The following is a 20138-nucleotide window of genomic DNA, read 5'->3' on the forward strand; positions in this document are numbered from 1 at the left end:
ATTGAAACTCAACGATGTGAATGCTTCTGATCACACTATTCAAACAAAATTAAAAAGTTTAGATTTAAAACCCTGCCAGGAGGCAGGGTTTTAAATCTAAACTTTTTAATTTTGTTTCAGGAGGTCCATGTTAACAACGAAAGCATACATACATACATACCCAGCAAGCTCGCCATGCATTGGGCTATGCATGACCCACCATCGGCGTCATTACATCTTTTGGTTCATTTTGTTTGTTTTTAACATTTATTGCTATTTTTATAAACAGCCAATACTTTAATAAACGCGAGATCTTAACTCAGAGACTTTTGAGAGACAAATGCAAGTTTTTAACTTAAAGGTTTTAAAGTAAAACAAGCCAGGAAAAAAAAGGTGAAGCGGGATGACGTTTGCCTACCTAAAAAAGTCGCATGGGTGATATAAAATGGAATGTGGAATATTTTAAATTATAAATATACAGTCATTTTAGCAAAAAGTTTTATATTACCAAATATTTTTATTTCAATAAAATTGCCTTGCAATACAATACATATAAAAGTTTAAGGTTAGCGAACGGTTAAACTTCTACCATCATTTCAATTTGATGCTTGCATGAACAAACGTTTGGTACTTTTCAATATCCATATTTTTCTGCCTGTCAAGCAGATAGATTTAGCAACTACAACAAAGTCACCCAAAAATAGTCAAGAGTGAAGAAATCGTAAAATAAGTATAAAATTGTAACCAAAATAGCTAAAAGTAAAGTGATTGTAAAACAAACCATAAAAGTTAGAAATAAGATTAAATAAGAAAGTAATAGATTTATCTCTTCTACATTATTTTACATATAAGGAATACAAAAAAAAAAAAAAAAAAATGAAAACAACAACAAAAACTCATTTTGTGCATATGTATATATACACACTTGATGAGTTTTTTGTTGTTGTTTTCTTTTATTTTATATATCAATTTCTAAATCATTGAAATTTCTTGGGATGCAATATAAAAAGAATATTTTACATTGTTTCTCCAATAAATCAGAACTCATTGACTCCATGATAACATTAGATAATCGTGTTGTTTTCGAAAAAATACTCTCAATGAAATAATACATATAAAAATTATGAAAACATATTCCAATTATCTTAAAACTATAAACACATTGTGATCTCCACAAATGTAACTATAAATATTCTGTATTTCAAAAAAAGCTTTCAATAAATTAAACATGTTTAACTTGCAAAGAAATAAAGCAAAAGCATAAAGGAAGATCATCATTATTATTTGATGTCTTCATGTGCTAATGCTTGATACTATTCAACCTCCGATTTTACTGCAATTTTTTTTTTGACGATGTATCAGGTGATTTAAAAGTCATTTAAACAGTTTTGTACTTAATTTCTAATAATAAATAGATATTAAAGCACTAAACTTACATTAAAAAGTAGCATATTTATTTATTATAACTTATCTATAGATTAAAAAACTAATTTCCTCACAATATTGTGTTATCTTTATTTTACCTTTTTACATCATTAGTTTTCATCAATCTTGATTACATTGTTACATCATTATTCAATTTAATTCTAACAATTAACTCAATCACATCGCTTTTTATGTATATAAAAATATTTAAAAAAACTGAACGAATGATAATAATGATGATAAGAACAATTGTGATTCAACACTTATTGGCATAATTAAAAGGAAATGTTTAATCTACATATGATTTAAACCCAGTCACGCAAAATGAATGTCAGGTCAAACTCTTAAAATAAGTAAAAATGTTCATAAACAATAAAATCCAATACTCTTTAATGCTTGACTAATACGGTAAAAACATTGTAACAATAAAAACACTATATTTCAAGAAAAATATAGAAAATATCAAAGAAAAGTTAGAACAAATAATAAAACCATCAAGTATTTTTAGCTTAGACTTTTAAGGCACGTTTTGCACAACCACCATTTCTATCAGGAGCTTGATTTAGCCATCGCTTAATGGACCTCTCGATATCTGTATTACATGCATCTTTTTCATGTTTTTGAACTGCAACTGTTAAATTTAAAACAAGGTATTGAGATGTGATCCACTTAATTACCACAAAATAATTGTCTATTAATTTACTTACTGTTGATTATGCCAAGAATTTGTTTTAACTACAAGGGAGTGCTGCTACATTGACTATCTTATAGCCTGCTGCTACAAAGAAGTGCCGCAACATCGACTGAGGGGTTGGTCGGGGCAGACAGTCTATTAAATAACAAAAACAAAACAAAAGGTATATTAAAATATTCCTTATGTTTATATTAAAAAGTCACCACTTTGAGCAAGTCTCACAAGAAGCGAAAAAATAATATTATTTTATGCCGCTTAACTACTGATTTACCAATTTATATAAGTAAATGATATAAATATATATCTATGTATATTATAATAGGGTCAAATCATTATATTTCAACCAATTTAATGAAAACTTTGTGGGGCACCATCTCTGATTTTCCTGATTTTTACATATTATTATGTGCATTATGTAGATAGGTTAAATTTGAAATTTTAGACTTCCAAGTACAACGGTTCAGAAATTATAGCCTTAGAAACATGACACAGTGGCCCCTCGATTTACAAATGGTCGAAACAGACTACTTTAGAGCTGTATAACTTTTTTCTCACTTTTAACAAGTGTTTCATTTTTTCTAGAACTATATCCTGGATAACTCTCTCTTTAAAAAAGTGGTTTTTATTAACTTGTGTTAAATTAGAAAAAAATTATGACCTCCTCAACTTTGGAAAAAATCCTAAAATTGCTAAAATATGCCAAAATGAAACTAACTGTAGCATTATTCTGTTCATCCACAAGTCTTTACAGATAGCTTTTCTGATTAGCTACTACTGTCTGCAATAAACGGGAAAAATATAGGCAGCTTGTTGAAGTTTAGAACTTAAATATATCTAAAAGCAAAATGTCCACTCGCCTAAAAATTCCTTTTATCAGCCATTTTGAGATGCTTGTAAATTTTTCTAACACTTTGTTTTGATCTAAGATTAACAGCATATAAGACCATTAGACCTAACTATCTGAAAATGCAAACATTATAAACTTGTCTAATCCACATTAAAAATGCCAGCATTTTTAATTCACCCTATTTTTCAATCATTAACGGTTGTATGTGTTACTAGAAACCAGTGCCCCTCTAATCTGCCAACTGGCCTATGTGAAGGGTGCAACTAATTATAAGTCATTTTTTAATAAAATGAAAGATATGGTTGGTTGTTCTCTTCTTGATCTGGTCTTTATAGTAGATAGGAGCATAAATAAAGGGGGCAGTAACTTTTCAGAAACCTTCATTATGATTCAAATAAAGGTCTCTAAATTAATTTAGATATTTAGATACTTAATATCTAAATATCTAAATTAATTTCAAAATGAAACCATTATTTCTTTAAATTCTATTTTATTATAAGTAATCAGTGGTGTTTATGTCGTCTGGACCCTTCCCCTCCTCCCCCTCACTCACTAAGGGGAGGGGGGAAGGGGGGTTTGGGGTAGCATCAATCAAAGGGGGAAGGGGGACAATCAACTTACAAAGATACAAGCATTAATTTTCTAGCATGAAACATACATGACTCATTTTCTAACGATTATACAGTTAAGGCCATTAGATCTTTATTGCATTTTGTTATGCTTTTACCATAAGATTCAAATTTTGATAGTGACTATCAAAAATGTGTGCCAGATTTTCTAGAAAATATCCAATGTAATGGTCTTAAAATTGAAATAACAAAAGTTAATTAAATTACTAAAAGTTGGTTGCCCCCTTCCCCCTTTGATTGATGCTACCCCAAACCCCCCTTCCCCCTCCCCTTAGTGAGTGAGGGGAGGGGAAGGGTCCAGACGACATAAACACCACTGATTACTTATAATAAAATAGAATTTAAAGAAATAATGGTTTCATTTTGAAATTAATTTAGATATTTAGATATTAAGTATCTAAATATCTAAATTAATTTAGAGACCTTTATTTGAATCATAATGAAGGTTTCTGAAAAGTTACTGCCCCCTTTATTTATGCTCCTATCTACTATAAAGACCAGATCAAGAAGAGAACAACCAACCATATCTTTCATTTTATTAAAAAATGACTTATAATTAGTTGCGCCCTTCACATAGGCCAGTTGGCAGATTAGAGGGGCACTGGTTTCTAGTAACACATACAACCGTTAATGATTGAAAAATAGGGTGATTTAAAAATGCTGGCATTTTTAATGTGAATTCAACAAGTTTATAATGTTTGCATTTTCAGATAGTTGGGTCTAATGGTTTTATATGCTGTTAATCTTAGATCAAAACAAAATGTTAGAAAAATTTACAAGCATCTCAAAATGGCTGAAAAATGGACTTTTTAGGCGAGTGGACATTTTGCTTTTAGATATATTTAAGTTCTAAACTTCAACAAGCTGCCTATATTTTGCCCGTTTATTGCAGACAGTAGTAGCTAATCAGAAAACTTTTCTGTAAAAACTTGTAGATGAATAGAATAATGGTACAGTTAGTTTCTCACACACTAAACCTCTATTCATTAAATTTAATATTCTCAACGTATTTCAACTAAATCTTTATCAAATTCTTATTTTTATGTTCAAAGTTAATAAAAAAATAGCACCTATTTTATTTAACTCTTTTTTGGAAAAAAAATATCATCTATACCCAACACGATTTTCAGAAAACAATTATGTTCAACCTAAAACCTATTACTCTGTTACTAAGTTCTCAATTGCTAACAGAGGTCCTAAACTATGGAACATGCTATTAAATAATGAGTTAAAAACTATTTCTTCTATTAAACAATTTAAAAACAAACTTAAGCAAAAACTTTTAATAAATGACAGCGAGTTAAAATTTTTTTGAAGCCTTTGATTAGGAGTAATCACGTTTGTCTATTTCTTTATAAATATGGTTTAAATATATATTCTATATACAGTTCAATTTGTACATTATGAAGTTGTTTTTTATCTGATATAATAAGCTTTACATATATAAAAGACACATTATGATACTAAAAATGTTTTTAAAAAATGTTTTTTTTTTTGTTTGTTTGTTTGTTGTTCGTGTATTATCTGTTATTTTATGATTTAAATTCAAAAGGTTTATAAATCTAAAACCAGTTAGGAAAAAAATAATTTAATTAAAATTATTAATTAAAAAATCTTCGTATACTTTTGGATATATTACACTGTAATATAGCGTAAAATGTTTTTTAGTTTTTATTTATCGTTATTTTATTTTAACGCAACGTTTTGTTTAACGTTTATTTTACGAGTTACTTTGTTTTGTATTTTTATTATTGACATTTTTATTTAAAGGGGCTTGGTGATAAGAAAGAACTTGTCTTCTTCTTGCCCCAGCCATGTATTTATATATTTGTATTGCATAAACTTGTAAACTTTTCTTATCGGCGAAATACATGATAATAATAATAATTAGTTTCAATTTGGTATATTTTAGCAATATTAGGATTTTTTCCAAAGTTGAGGAGGTCATAATTTTTTTCTAATTTAACTCAAATTAATAAAAACCACTTTTTTAAAGAGAGAGCTATCCAGAAAATAGTTATAGAAAAAATGAAACACTTGTTGAAAGTGAGAAAAAAGTTATACAGCTCTAAAGTAGTCTGTTTCGACCATATGTATATCGAGGGGGGCCACTGTGTCATGTTTCTAAGGCTATAATTTCTGAACTGTTGTACTTGGAAGTCTGAAATTTCAAATTTAACCTATCTACATAATGCACATAAAAATATGTAAAAATTAGGAAAATCAGAAATGGTACCCCACAGGCGATTGGTTGAAACATAATGATTTGACCCAATAATATTATATTTATGTATATATATAATTATATAAATACTTAAATATAATTATACGTATATCACTTACTTATACTATAAATGACACAAATATAAAATAAATAATTTAAAGTATAAATGGTTTGAGATTCTTATCATACTATTAGTACTGAGATCCTAAATCATACTATTAGTATAAAATTAACAAGTCATAGGTTAGACATCGTTGAAATATAACATTTGCTGAATGTTATAACCTATGACAATATTCATTATTTAATAGTATAACCTATGATAATATAATCTATATAATATAGTATAACTTATGACAATATATTACATAATATCATAATATTTGATTTTGTTTTAAAAGTAAGTAAATGTTTTTTGAGGATCCCAAATATACTTTAAAATATATAGTGCAAATGATAAGAATTCCTCAAAAAACATTTACTTACTTAAAGTAAGTTTTTATTTTAAAAGTAATACTTTTAAAATAAAATAAAATATTATGATATTATGTAGCATGTGTAATATATTGTCATAAGTTATATATATATATATATATATATATATATATATATATATATATATATATATATATATATATATATATATATATATATATATATATATATATATATATGTAAATTATGTTAGTGTATTTTACAAATAGAGTGCTCAATGTTCTTAAAGAACAGAGCAATAATAAATTAGTAAAAAACACTTATCTAACTTTTATCTTCTACTTTAAGTTTCACCATTGCTGGATCATCAGGAAGAACTCTTCCTGATGATCCAGCAATGGATCATCATGAAGAACTCTTCCTGATGATCCAGCGACGGTAATATTTAAAGGAGAAGATAAAATTTAGATAAGTGTTTTTTACTAATATATATATATATATATATATATATATATATATATATATATATATATATATATATAAAACTTTAAAAAGTATTCTACACAATAGAGTGCTCAATGTTCTTAACAGAACAGAGCAATTATATTAGTAGTAGAAAATCACTTAACATATATTTTTTCCATTTAACACTGTGTTTCATCAACAAAGAAATGCATTTCTGATGAATCTTTGTTGATGAAACACAGTGTTAAATGGAAAAAATATATGTTAAGTGATTTTCTACTACTAATATATATATATATATATATATATATATATATATATATATATATATATATATATATATATATATATATATATATATATATATATATATATATAAAATTTATTATTGCTCTGTTCTTTAAGAACATTGAGCACTCTATTTGTAGAATACACTGACACAATTTATATATATATATATTAGGTACGCGTACGCGATTTTACGGAGCCGTTTTTTCGGCCAAGTTCTGTGACACGCTTTTTCAAGTTTGTTGAAAAGTTGCATGGTATGAACTTGTTTTGCTCTGTTAGTTTTTAGAAATATGTACCAACATAGATATTTTTTGAATACTAGAATTATGGAACTTTAATTTTGCATGGATTTCTTTGAGTTAAAATTTTATTTATTATGAATTTATTGTTGTTAAAAATTTGCTTGTTTTTTGGACATCAAGTATGTATCGAAGGAATGCTGGTTCATTTTTCTAATATATTCTCTCAATCTTAATAACCTTTTTTCTTACTACCTGCCAAATTTTATTGAAAAAAAGCATACTCAGACACTTTAAAACTCTACTCCAATTAGGTAGAAATTTGTTAATCAAGTATATATCAAAGGATTTCTGGTTCATTTTTCTAATATATACTCTCACCAATAATAACTGTTTTAGGCTTCAATACACTCGCATATAGATTATTTAATCGTACTAAATAGTTGAAATGTAGTTAGCTATTGTAATATCATTATATTTACCATTATTTAAATATATTGTTTTTTATTTATAAAAATTAAACTTTTTTTTTCTGCTATCATGGGGCCAAAAATGAAATTTGTGTTTTAAGGAGAATGCAAAAAGTATTTAACTGCTAATTTTGAACTGTTGCAAATAGCCATTGACTCTAATACATAATTTTAAGATAAAATGGACATAATTTTTATTATTTACAAAAAATAGTGATTCGTTTCTCAAAACATCTCAACAAGTCACTAAACATTTTAAGATAGAAACATGTAAAAATCAGGTTAGGAGTCTCATAAATAAATCATTGTATTGGGCTAGAAATTTTAACAGGGCTGAGGACAGTAAGCGTTTTTTTGAATTTTGAAATAAACCTTTTTTAAGCCATATATTAGGGATGCGTGAATTTCAATTTTACGTTAGCCGAAATATGCTTAAAAAAGTGTTTCCAAATTTTTCATGAAGCGTCAAAGTCATCCTCTGCCTTAACAATATTACTAAACTTGTTGATGGTTTAAGAATAGATATAGTTGTTTTTTATAATCTTCATATTTCAATTAATAATTTCAGTATAAAATACATTTAAGTATTTACAAATAAATGACATTTACGACAAGCTGAAAAAGTTGATCAAAAAGGAAAACAAAGTTATCATCGAAGTAAAAGTTTGTTCTCGACAATTTTTTAAACTTCAACAAGAAAAAGTATTTTTCTTTTAATACTGAAAATTTAAGGAAATTTTATAGATTGGAATATATGCTAAAATCGCTGGCAATTTTGGTAGTAGATTCACTTTTTCTGAAAAAAAGTAGTAGTAATTATGCCGTGAAATGTTTTGATTTTGATGTCACGTGACAATTGAACTAGTTATTAATTGGACTTTTTTAAATCTGTATTGGTTTAGCAAAATAAATATTATTTATAATTAATATATTTTATAGCATTGCAGTTCATATGAATTCAGAAAAAAGTTTTCCTGTTACGTTTTTTAAAACTGGGCTTGCAAAGCAGTATTTAATAGACAATTTTACATTTGCCCCAGATAATAATGAAAACAAATGCTACAATGGACATGTTTTGTTATTGTTACAATAACAAAATAATGATAATACAATATTAGGCAAACTTGATATATGATATATCAAGTTTGCCTAATATTGTATTATCATCAGGCTCCTCAGATGTTTTCACCAATACAAATGTTTTATCTCCTTTAACTAATGGAACATCAACATCTGCAGGTTATAGCGAATGAGCCATAACTAAACATATATTTAGAGAGAAATTAGGCGCTATAAAACAAATATTAAAGGGTAGGTTATCTTGTCTTCTCGGTTTGCTAACTCTTACAAAAAACGTCGGAACAAGATTGCACTATTAAAAGTTGAATTAAACAACATGCCAAATCAATTATGTGTTCAAAGACAATATGTTAAACAAAAAGAAAAAATAATTAAAGCTTTAAGGGCAGAAATACCAGATCTGAAAAAACACACACAAAAATTAAAATTACAGTGAGCAAATTCATCACTTTAAAGCTGAAAAAAAAAGCTTTGAAATTAACTGAAAAGCATAAGTTAAGGCAACTCAAAATTAAGCATAATGCTACTGTTTTGACAAGTAACAGGGTATTGGCTAGTTTATAGAATGAATTGTTCCAGATTTAGGAGGAAAGAAGTGTAATATTGCCAGATGATGAAAAAACATTACAAATAAGAATAATAATTTATAATATGTTGTTGTGTAATAATATACCAACAAGTAACATTCCATATCTTATGAGCAAAATAGGACATTATAACATAACATGACATAACACATGGGTGTTATTTTTAATAATATTCCTTGTTAAAGTACTGTTGAGCAAAGGGCTTGTGAACTTGGTAGTATTTCACATTTGCAAGCAGCAGAGTGGACTATGCATAATAATAATAATCTTACTCTTGGGTTTGATACTACAACACAAGAAAGTGTTCTCATTAATAGCATTAACTTAGCGCCTAAAGATAAATGTCTTGTTATTGCTCAAGATCAGTTACCAGGAGGAACAGCATTTGATTATGAAAGTCATATATGCACTTCAATTGATTATATGGTATTTGTTTATTCAGATTTTTACCAAAGTAGCTTTGATGAATGTCGCTTGATTATTGAAAATATATCTAACACAATGTCAGACAGAGTTGCATTCAACCATCTTACTATAAGCAAAGTTTGTACAACCTGGATCAAGAATTTGAATGAGCTGAACTGCCATTTACACCCTCTTGACACAAGTGCAGTTTCATGTTGCTCAGCATTACAGTCTCTTGGGAGTGAGAGTTGTTAATTATTTGGAAATGATTTTATGCCAGTTAAAATTGTTTTAGCAATGAGCAAAATGAGGTTTATAGACATCAAAGGTGATCCTGAAGAATTTGTAAATTTTTTAGATAAAAATGATCTACTACGAAGTATTATTCCTAGATATCGTGGAAATCGGCTTCATATTCTTTTTCATACTTGTTTCATTTTTATTAAGCATTACAGTGAGTTAAAACATTTCCTTACTGTTGGAACAGTAAAATGTAAAAGTTTGCAAGCAATTTTAAGAGGGGCATTTTGCAATAAAACTGCCATAAAAGAAATGTGCATGATTGCATTGTTTGGAAAACTTCTTACCGAGCCTTGGATAAAAAAGTTTTATGTTTTGGCTGAGGATGCAACTTTTGATCATGTTTCTGGTAGTCAGTTAGTGAAAAAAGTTTTGCTAATAATTACAAATTTTAGATCTAATCCAGCTGCTCAGTTTTGCAGAAGAACAGATTTTTTTGGCAATTCTCTTGCCCCTAACATTTTAAAATTAATATATGTTCCATTGCTAACCACTAACACTCATATAAGCTTCATTGATAACCAGCTAAAAAAAATGACTTCTGCTTGTTTTGATGCTGTGCAAGTTGTCTTGAAGCGACAATATAAAAGGTATTTCTCACTTTCTATTATAGAGGCACTAAAGGAGGTAGAGACGCAAAAGGGAGAAACTTGGTAGATATATCTTAATGATGTTGTAAGTTTGTTTTTTAAATAATTTTTTACTAAATGAACACTATTTTTTATAATTTTTGTTGAACTTATTTCATATTAAAAATTTTAAAAATTAAACTTACCAGCTTCATCCATGTCATCACTGCTATCTGACACCCAGAGTGAAAAGTAAGACCTCCTTGGTAAGTTTTTTACTGTGTTTTAATTTTTGTTTTTCATTTTAATTTTTCGAACACTCATTTAATTTTTTTTTTCAAATATAGGCTTTGTCTAGGAATGTTTTCTTGGTTTTGCGCTGAAGCCACCCTGGGCCTAAATCAAAAAGGGCCTTTCGCATATGGGACAAGAATGGAGGTAAAGACCTGCCTTATTTTATAACCAGCTTAAAAAAATGACTTCTGCTTGTTTTGATGCTGTGCAAGTTGTCTTGAAGCGACAATATAAAAGGTATTTCTCACTTTCTATTATAGAGACAGTAAAGGAGGTAGAGACGCAAAAGGGAGAAACTTGGTAGATATATCTTAATGATGTTGTAAGTTTGTTTTTTAAATAATTTTTTACTAAATGAACACTATTTTTTTATAATTTTTATTGAACTTATTTCATATTAAAAATTTTAAAAATTAAATTTACCAGCTTCATCCATGTCATCACTGCTATCTGACACCCAGAGTGAAAAGTAAGACCTCCTTGGTAAGTTTTTTACTGTGTTTTAATTTTTGTTTTTCATTTTAATTTTTCGAACACTCATTTAATTTTTTTTTTTTAAATATAGGCTTGTCTAGGAATGTTTTCTTGGTTTTGCGCTGAAGCCACCCTGGGCCTAAATCAAAAAGGGCCTTTCGCATATGGGACAAAAATGGAGGTAAAGACCTGCCTTATTTTAAATACAGACCTCCTGGTGGTAAAGGATTCAGGAATGTAGTTATTAACAATTGTAAATATACTTATTAATAAGTTTATATAGATTCACTTAGCTGAATCTATATACACTTATTGATAGATGTATGTATAGTGTGTATGTATATATTTATTAAGTTGATACTTGTATATAATCCTTTTGTATATTAATTTTTGTATATAGTTGAGTTTGATTTTTTTGAGAAAAATTTGTGTTTTATATGAATACTATTTATTGTTACAAAAAAAATATATATTTAAGTTTTAACTCACCCTACCCAAGGTGTGAGAGGTGTATAATAATCTCTTGCACCCTTTTCACGCGTTTATCCCTAAAACCTTTCTTTTGATACTAAATTGCATGGATTTAGATATGAAGATACTAAGTAATAATCTTGATATTGGGTCAGAGGGTGCGCCCGAAGCTAAAAGGACTTCTAGCCTATTAACCTAAAGTATCCAAATCATATTTGATGGTACCCTGTTTGAATATATTAAAAAAACAAATAAAGATTATAAATTTCAATTAAATAATATTTTCTTTTAAAAAAATCTGCATTTTTCAATATAATAAAAAGTTTTGTAGAAACCCCTCTAGCGCCCTTCATGCATCCTTTGAATATACATATTGCCCTTTGCAAGACCTATCTTTTGCTTTTTTAATGCATACTTTAGGGTGGGATGCCATCTTGGTACATAATAAATTAATGGAAATTTTATTTTATTTTCCTCCTATAAATAAGTTTGCGGCAATATGCGAATTTAAATGAACTAAAGTCTCGGCCGTTATTTAAAAATTTGCAGTAGAAAGTTCAAAAACTAAACCGATAATTATAAAACATTTCGTCTTTTCTTTTGTATTTTAAATAAAAAGTTACCAAGCAACAAAAAGCGACATTGGCTTTTTTTTTCGTTAAAGTATCATTAGAGTTTTTTTTGGTGAAATAAAGTACACAGTAGATTTACTCAACATTAAATGTTATGATTTTAAAAAAAATAACTTATTATAAATATGGATAAATGGCTAGCAAGCGGAAGGAAAAGAAAGTTAAGCAGTAATAGTTCTAAAAGTAATTTGGAAAATGACACTGAAATAAATAAAGAAGTGACAGATTTTTCGAGTATTGAAACTTGCCAGTCCTTTCCTCAATGTGATGGTATTTTTCCAGATTACTGGTCTGATTTACAGTGGAAGGAGAAATTAAAAACATTTGACTGGTTGACAGTTTCATTAACAGGTCTTGGTTGTTCTGTTTGTAAGTCAGCAAATAATTTAAATGCCGAAAAATCTCAAGGAATAAAATTGGCTAGCGAATGGACACTTGGCAACAATCAATGAGGAAAAAGCTTTCAAGCCATAAACTATCACACGATAAGGCTTGTAAAATTATTTCTCAGTCAAAAAAAAACACTATAGAGATGTTTAGTTCAAAAATGCAGATCAATAGCACTAAACTACCTACCGCATATTTCGCACTGTTTATCACATTGCAAAAATGAATCGTCCATTTTCTGATTTGAAAGAACTAATATTATTACAGGTAGAAAATGGTTTAGACATGGGACGTATTTTACAATCTGATCACGCATGCGCTGATATTGTTTATCACATTTCAAATGAAATGCACACTAAGCTTGTAAAATATATTCTTCATAACGATAATAAAGTATGGTTTATGATAGACGAATCTACCACGATTAGCAAAAAGTCTGCTCTGTCAATCTGCTTGAGAGTGAACATTCCAGAAATAAATATTGTCAATAGTAATTATTTTGATCTTATCGAATTAACAAATACAGAAGCCTCGTCTATTGCAAATTCTTTTATATGTGCTTTACACGATTTTGGTTTTGACAACAATTTGTTATTGCGTAATTGGGTGTCTTTTGCATGTGATGGTGCTTCTTATATGCTTGGCAAAAAGGCAGGCGTGGCCCATTTACTTTTGAATCAGTTTCCTAATTTGATTTTATGGCATTGTAGCAATCACCGATTAGAGTTAGCAGTAAATGATGTTGATATCTTACCAATTTGTAACATGAAAAGCTTTTTTGATAAATTATATTCCATTTACAGTACATCTCCTAAAAGCAAAAAAGAACTGGAAACTGTTGCTATGGCTTTAAGTGTAAAACTAAATCCTATTGGACGAATTCTAGGCATTAGATGGGTGTCGTCTAGCGCTCGATCTGTGATGGCTGTTTGGAATAATTATGCAGCATTGTATCAACACTTTCATGAATCTTCATTGGATTTAAGGCGTAATGGAGGAGATAGAGCCCATTATGCAGGTCTTTAAAATAAATTATGTGATATCAATTTCATTCTCAACATAGGACTAATGCTAAATGCTTTAATAGAACTAGAACATCTTTCTAAAAAATTACAACATAGGCAAACTTCTTTACCTGATGCACATCGGCTTATCACCTTAAAATACCATATATCTAAATCAATGAGAAATAATTATTCGCAAACGCAGCTTGCAGCGGATGAGTTTAAATTTAAAGGCGTCAAACTACAGATCGGAAAAGTTTCTAAAATTAATCAAAATGAATTTTTTAGTAAACTAAATGAAAATCTTGATTCTAGAATGTTTACAACTAGAGCTGCGCAAAAATCTTTACAAGACAAAGAAAATGATCCAAACAAAGAAAAATACGATAATTTAATAATCATTGCGCACATTGAACATTGAACAAGCAAGACGCTTTTATAAAGCCAAAAAGTTATTTCGTATTAGATATTATTTTATTATAAAGTATATAATATTATTATTTTATTATTATTATTATATATATATATATATATATATATATATATATATATATATATATATATATATATATATATATATATATATATATAATATATATATATATATATATATAAATATATATATATACTCGATATATTTATTATGGCAGTTACAATCGATCAAATAGAGAAAATGATGAAAAAAATGTTTAAGGAGTTTAAAAAAGAAACTGAAAGCATGATAAAACAACAAGAAAAGAATGTGTTAAACATAAGTAGTAGCACAAAAATATTATACGAGCGATTAGATATTGTTGAATCAAATATTAAAGAAAATTATAAACAGATCAAAACAATAAAAAAAGAGGTTGAAGATATTAAAGTGAGTCTAAATTTTCACGAGCATTTAATAGATGAAAAAATTAGGTCTGTCGTTAATTCACAAGAGAAGTGTATAACAACAAGCGTAATTCAAAGTAACGAATCAGCATTTATTAAAATTTGAGGCAAACTAAGAGAAATGGAAGATCGATCACGGCGGAACAATCTGAGAATTGACGGAGTTAAAGAAAACGATGGGGAAAGCTGGGAAGACAGCGAAATGAAGGTAAATAAAATTTTTGAAAATTATTTAGGTCTAAAAGGCATTATAATAGAAAGGGCACACAGAACTGGCCAAAAAAACTCAGTTAAACCAAGAACAATGATAATAAAACTTCTGGACTTTAAAGATAAAATCGATATTCTTAAAAAGACCACTAATCTTAAAGGTAAAAATATCTATATAAATGAAGATTTTTGCGTTGAGATAGTGCAAATTAGGAAGAATCTACGAGAACAGATGAAAATCGAACGAGCGGCAGGAAAGTTTGCAACCATCTCGTATGATTAGCTGATCATACGCGATTGGGCTTCAAAGAAAAGTAATAATTTAATATCCTAGTATTTTAATTTTTTAATATCTTATTTTCGTGATTACAAAATTATTTTATTATTTTTTCTTTTCGAAATGGATGACAACTTTATATTTAATTTTAATAAGGAAAATAGCAGCTTTGATGACTATTTAAATAAAAAAAACATAGTAAGTGAATACTATTCATTCCGTGAATCTACTCAATTTTTTAGTAAAAAAATAGATAATAATTTTTCAATTTTAAATCTAAACATTCGAAGTATTAATAAAAACTTTGATAATCTAAAACTATTATTGCATGATCTAAACCACGATTTTAAAATAATTAGTCTCACGGAAACGTGGTTAAAAAGCAATGAAAAAAATTGTAATTATGAATTAAATAACTACGTATCAATTCACCAACCTCGTAAAACCCACGTTGGTGGCGATGTAAGTATTTTTATTCACAAATCTATTAACTTTATATTGCGTAATGACGTCATGTTAATGATACAGATTGTGAGTCGTTGTGCATCGAAATAACAAATAAAGCAACCAAAAATATTATCATTAATTCTATTTATAGAAAGCCAGGTGGGAATTTTAAAATATTTAAATCTTATTTAAAATATTTTTTAAGCAACACCAACATAACAAAGAAACACGTTTACCTAACTGGTGACTACAATATAAACTTGTTAAATCATTCTTCAAATGTAAATGTTCAATATTTTTTAAATACCTTAATTCAACATGATATAATTCCAACAATAAACAAATCAACCAGAATAACTAACACTTCATCAACATTACTTGATAATATATTTACTAATAATATTCATAATTGCCTCCTAGAATCTGGTATAATCAAAACTGACATAACAGATCATTTCCCAATATTCTTAATTACAAATAATATAACTGATAATTATTCTGCTTTAAAATCTACAATCCAGATGCGACAGATCAATGAAAACTCCTTGTTGCACTTTCGAAATCTCTTATCAGAAAAAATTGATTGGGACCTTATATTACAATCACAAGAGGCAAATAAGGCGTATGATCTTTTTTTGGCGCAGTTTTGTAAATATTACAATTTGGCATTTCCAATAAAAAAAATAGTTATAAATTTAAAATCACTTATAAGCCCTTGGATGACCAAAGGTTTACTTAAATCACCTAAGAGAAAACAAAAATTTTATGAAAAATATCTAAAACATAAATCATTTACAAATGAAATAAATTACAAAAATTATAAAAGTTTATTTGAAAAAACAAAGAAACACTCTAAAAGAATTTATTATGCTAAGATGCTAAAAAAAACACAAGGAAACACTCAAAAAAACCTGGAATGTGATTAACCAGATAATTGGTAAAAAAAGATGTTCTAACAATAATTTGCCACAAAAACTCATAATTTTTTTTTTTTTTTTTTTTTTTTTTTTTTTTTTTTAGATTATTCACCTCCCCAAGGCCCGCGGGGGGCCACAACCGTCGAGGAGGCTACTCATTTTTTTTTTTTTTTTTTTTTTTTAGTTTTTATTTGTGGTACAACCCTCTCTCAACTCTTTAACTCCGAAACACGAACCTTTCCGAGCAAGGCCGCTGCGCGGAGAAACTAAGTTGAGCGCGGTACTTCCAGGGACGTGGTGGGAGTCGAACTCCGAACCTCTCGCTTATGAAGCGAGCGCTCTTACCACTACACCACTACCGCATAATTGATGGGAAAATGATCAGTAATAAAGAAACCATCGTTGAAAAGCTCAACGACTATTTCCTTGAAGTTGGCCCAAATTTAGCAGATAAAATCCCAAAAAACACCACAAATTTCAAATCCTATATAAAACCAACCAATATATCTATGAAAGAAGTTAGTTTAAATATAACTGAGGTGCGTAATGCGTTCAATAGTCTGAAAAATAATAAATCCGCTGGCATTGATCAAATTAGCGTGAACGTAGTTAAAGCAATCTTCGATATCATAGAACCATCTTTGTTTCATATTTTTAACCTTTCAATACAATCCGGTATTGTACCGGAGAAATTAAAAATTGCTAAAATATCACCTATTTTTAAAACTGGCGATAACACAATTATGTCAAATTGTAGACCTATTTCTGTCTTACCATGCTTTTCAAAATTGTTAGAACGTATTATGTATGATAGGCTTAATAACTATTTAACCAAAAACAAAATACTGTATAATAAACAATTTGGATTCAAAAAAAAACATTCAACGGATCATGCAGTAATCGATTTAATAAATTATATATCCGATGGGTTTAATAATGATTGTTATACACTAGGAGTTTTTATTGATCTGTCAAAAGCATTTGACACAGTTGACCATGACATACTTATAGAAAAACTAGAACTCTATGGAGTATTAAACAATAACCTACTCTGGTTTAAAAATTACCTGTCAAACAGGAAACAATACATAGTGTATAAAGAAAATGCAACCGGAAACAAAGTTATAACTTGTGGTGCTCCCCAGGGATCCATCCTAGGACCACTATTATTCTTGTTGTACATTAACGATTTATATTTAGCTTCAAAGACTTTAAATCTTATTTTGTTTGCTGACGACTCTAATCTTTTTTACTCAAATAAAAATATAAAAGATCTTTTTAAAATATTTAATGAAGAACTAATAAAAGTTAATGATTGGATTATTTGTAATAAACTTTCATTAAATGTACTGAAAACTAAATTTTTGTTGTTTCATAAACCTAGTAAGAGTGATCACCTCCCTCTAAAATTACCCAATCTCTTTATGAATAATTCAGTTATTAAAAGAGAATCAAATGTAAACTTCCTGGGAATAATATTAGATGAAAATATATCATGGAAATCTCATATTAAATCTATTGAAAATAAAATTTCCAAAAATATTTCTGTTCTATATAGAGTTAAACCAATTCTTAATATCAAGTCTTTAAAAATTATATATTTTTCATTTATCCATAGTTATCTATCCTATTGCAATATTGCATGGGGAAGTAGCAACTATGGAAAACTTAAAAAAATTTATAGTAAACAAAAAATTGCATGCAAAATTATTTTTGGCGTTAAGACAACTGCTCATGGAGAACCTTTCTTAATGGAACTTAATGCAATCAATGTTTATAAACTTAATATATATCAAGTTATGCTGTTCATGTTTAAATCTAAACATGGTTTGTCGCCTAATATATTTCACTCTTACTTTACTAAAATTTCTCATAAGTACCCCACAAATTTTTCAAATGATAATTTTGTAGTTCCAAGATTCTATTTCAAACTCAGTTCATTCCAAATTCAATATCGTGGAGCATTTCTATGGAATGAATTTTTTCAAAAAATTAATAAAAATAACAATCTTCAAAACATATCTTTTGAACAATTCAAAATAGTATGTAAACGTTTCTTATTAGGAAAAAATTTCGATATAAAATATTTATTTTAAAACTTGATTATAAAATAATAAAAAAATATATAAACTGAATAGGGGTTCATCTACTTTTTTTTTTTTGTGTGAAAAAGTCATAACTTATTTTTTTTTGATCTTCTGACTTTTATTTTTCATTTAAATATTTTGTTATTGAAAACTTATGCTATTTTAATATCTTATTATAAGTTTTATAATATCTTTGTAGAAATGTGTATTTATATATATATATATATATTTGTGTGTATGTATGTGTATGTGTATATATATATGTGTGTATGTATATATATATATATATATAATATATATATATATATATATATATATATATATATATGTATATATATGTATGTATGTGTGTATATGTGTGTGTATATATGTATATATACACACATGTATACATATATATATATATATATATATATATATATATATATATATACTTTTATGTTTAAAGTTTTTAAATTGTAATATTAACTGACGGCTTCTATGTTAACGGGGCTCGGTGATAAGACAGTATATCTTCTTCTTGCTCCGGCCATTTATTATATATATGTAAACGATTTTTCTTATTGTAAATAGTATTATACGGCAAAATAAAATTACAAAAAAAAAAAAAAATTTAAAATTTTTGATAAGCCACAATTGATTGCAGACCAAGATCTATGCTTTAGAGATAACGATATTAGACAATTAGCAAAAACTTTTAATATTTGTAAAATTACGGCAGTCCAAGGGTTTCGTGAATACATTTCCACTGGTGACTGTAATAAAACCCCTAATGATCTTCAGCCTCTGAGAACTGCTATAAATACCTTGATTGTTTTAACAGCTGAATGTGAGCGTTCTTTTTCTACTATGAATATAATCTTATCTTCCTTGCGAAACTCTTTATTAATAAAAACTGTGTCGAGTTCAATGTTTATTTCATTAGTAGGTCCACCAATTACGCATTTCGATCCAAAGGATTATGTCATTAAGTGGTTTGGGAAAGGACATCCGATGCTAATTTCAGGAATTGTGAAGCGCCGGCATTAAAGTCTATAAATGAAAGTGAAACATTTTGGAACATATTCTGACTGATTTTTTTTTTAATTATTTAAAAATTGGTAAATACAAAAAAATAAGACTTGTTTAAAAATAAAATGTTTAAATATACCATTGTTTTTTGATTGCTTAATGACGTTTGATGTGAAAGTCAACTCAATATTTTACGGTGACAGTCTCTTAAGAATATAACAGACCTCAAGTTGTTTTTTTAATATAGGTTTTTTACTATAGGGATACTCTAGGGATTTATAATTCCTTTATTTAATCTACACAAAATAAGAAATCTATAATTTTAGGATAGGTGGCAGGGGCGGATCTAGCTTTTTTTTTGAGGGGTGCTGAGCAAATATGTACTGCGAAGATATGTTCATTACCCCCC

The 20138-nt window shown here is 27.8% G+C and overlaps 1 protein-coding gene and 1 long non-coding RNA gene across 2 annotated transcripts; both read left to right on the plus strand.

Annotated features, from left to right (window-relative positions):
- Window positions 1-10722: 10722 nt before the first annotated feature.
- On the plus strand, window positions 10723-11736 carry LOC136089462 (uncharacterized). The gene is made up of 5 exons (XR_010643076.1): window positions 10723-10905; window positions 10987-11077; window positions 11194-11255; window positions 11360-11416; window positions 11499-11736. It is a non-coding gene; the product is annotated as an uncharacterized LOC136089462 (long non-coding RNA).
- Window positions 11737-13119: 1383 nt separating this feature from the next.
- Window positions 13120-13923, plus strand: LOC136089926 (E3 SUMO-protein ligase KIAA1586-like). The gene has a single exon (XM_065816026.1). It carries the CDS (start codon window positions 13120-13122, stop codon window positions 13921-13923), a length of 804 nt encoding a protein of 267 aa, XP_065672098.1.
- Window positions 13924-20138: the final 6215 nt, after the last annotated feature.

Source organism: Hydra vulgaris, chromosome 13, assembly GCF_038396675.1.
Source record: "Hydra vulgaris chromosome 13, alternate assembly HydraT2T_AEP".
Classification (NCBI taxonomy): Eukaryota; Metazoa; Cnidaria; class Hydrozoa; order Anthoathecata; family Hydridae; genus Hydra; species Hydra vulgaris.

Coding starts and splice junctions, on each gene's coding strand:
- LOC136089926 (XM_065816026.1), top strand. CDS start 13,120: ATGAATCGTCCATTTTCTGATTTGAAAGAACTAATATTATTACAGGTA.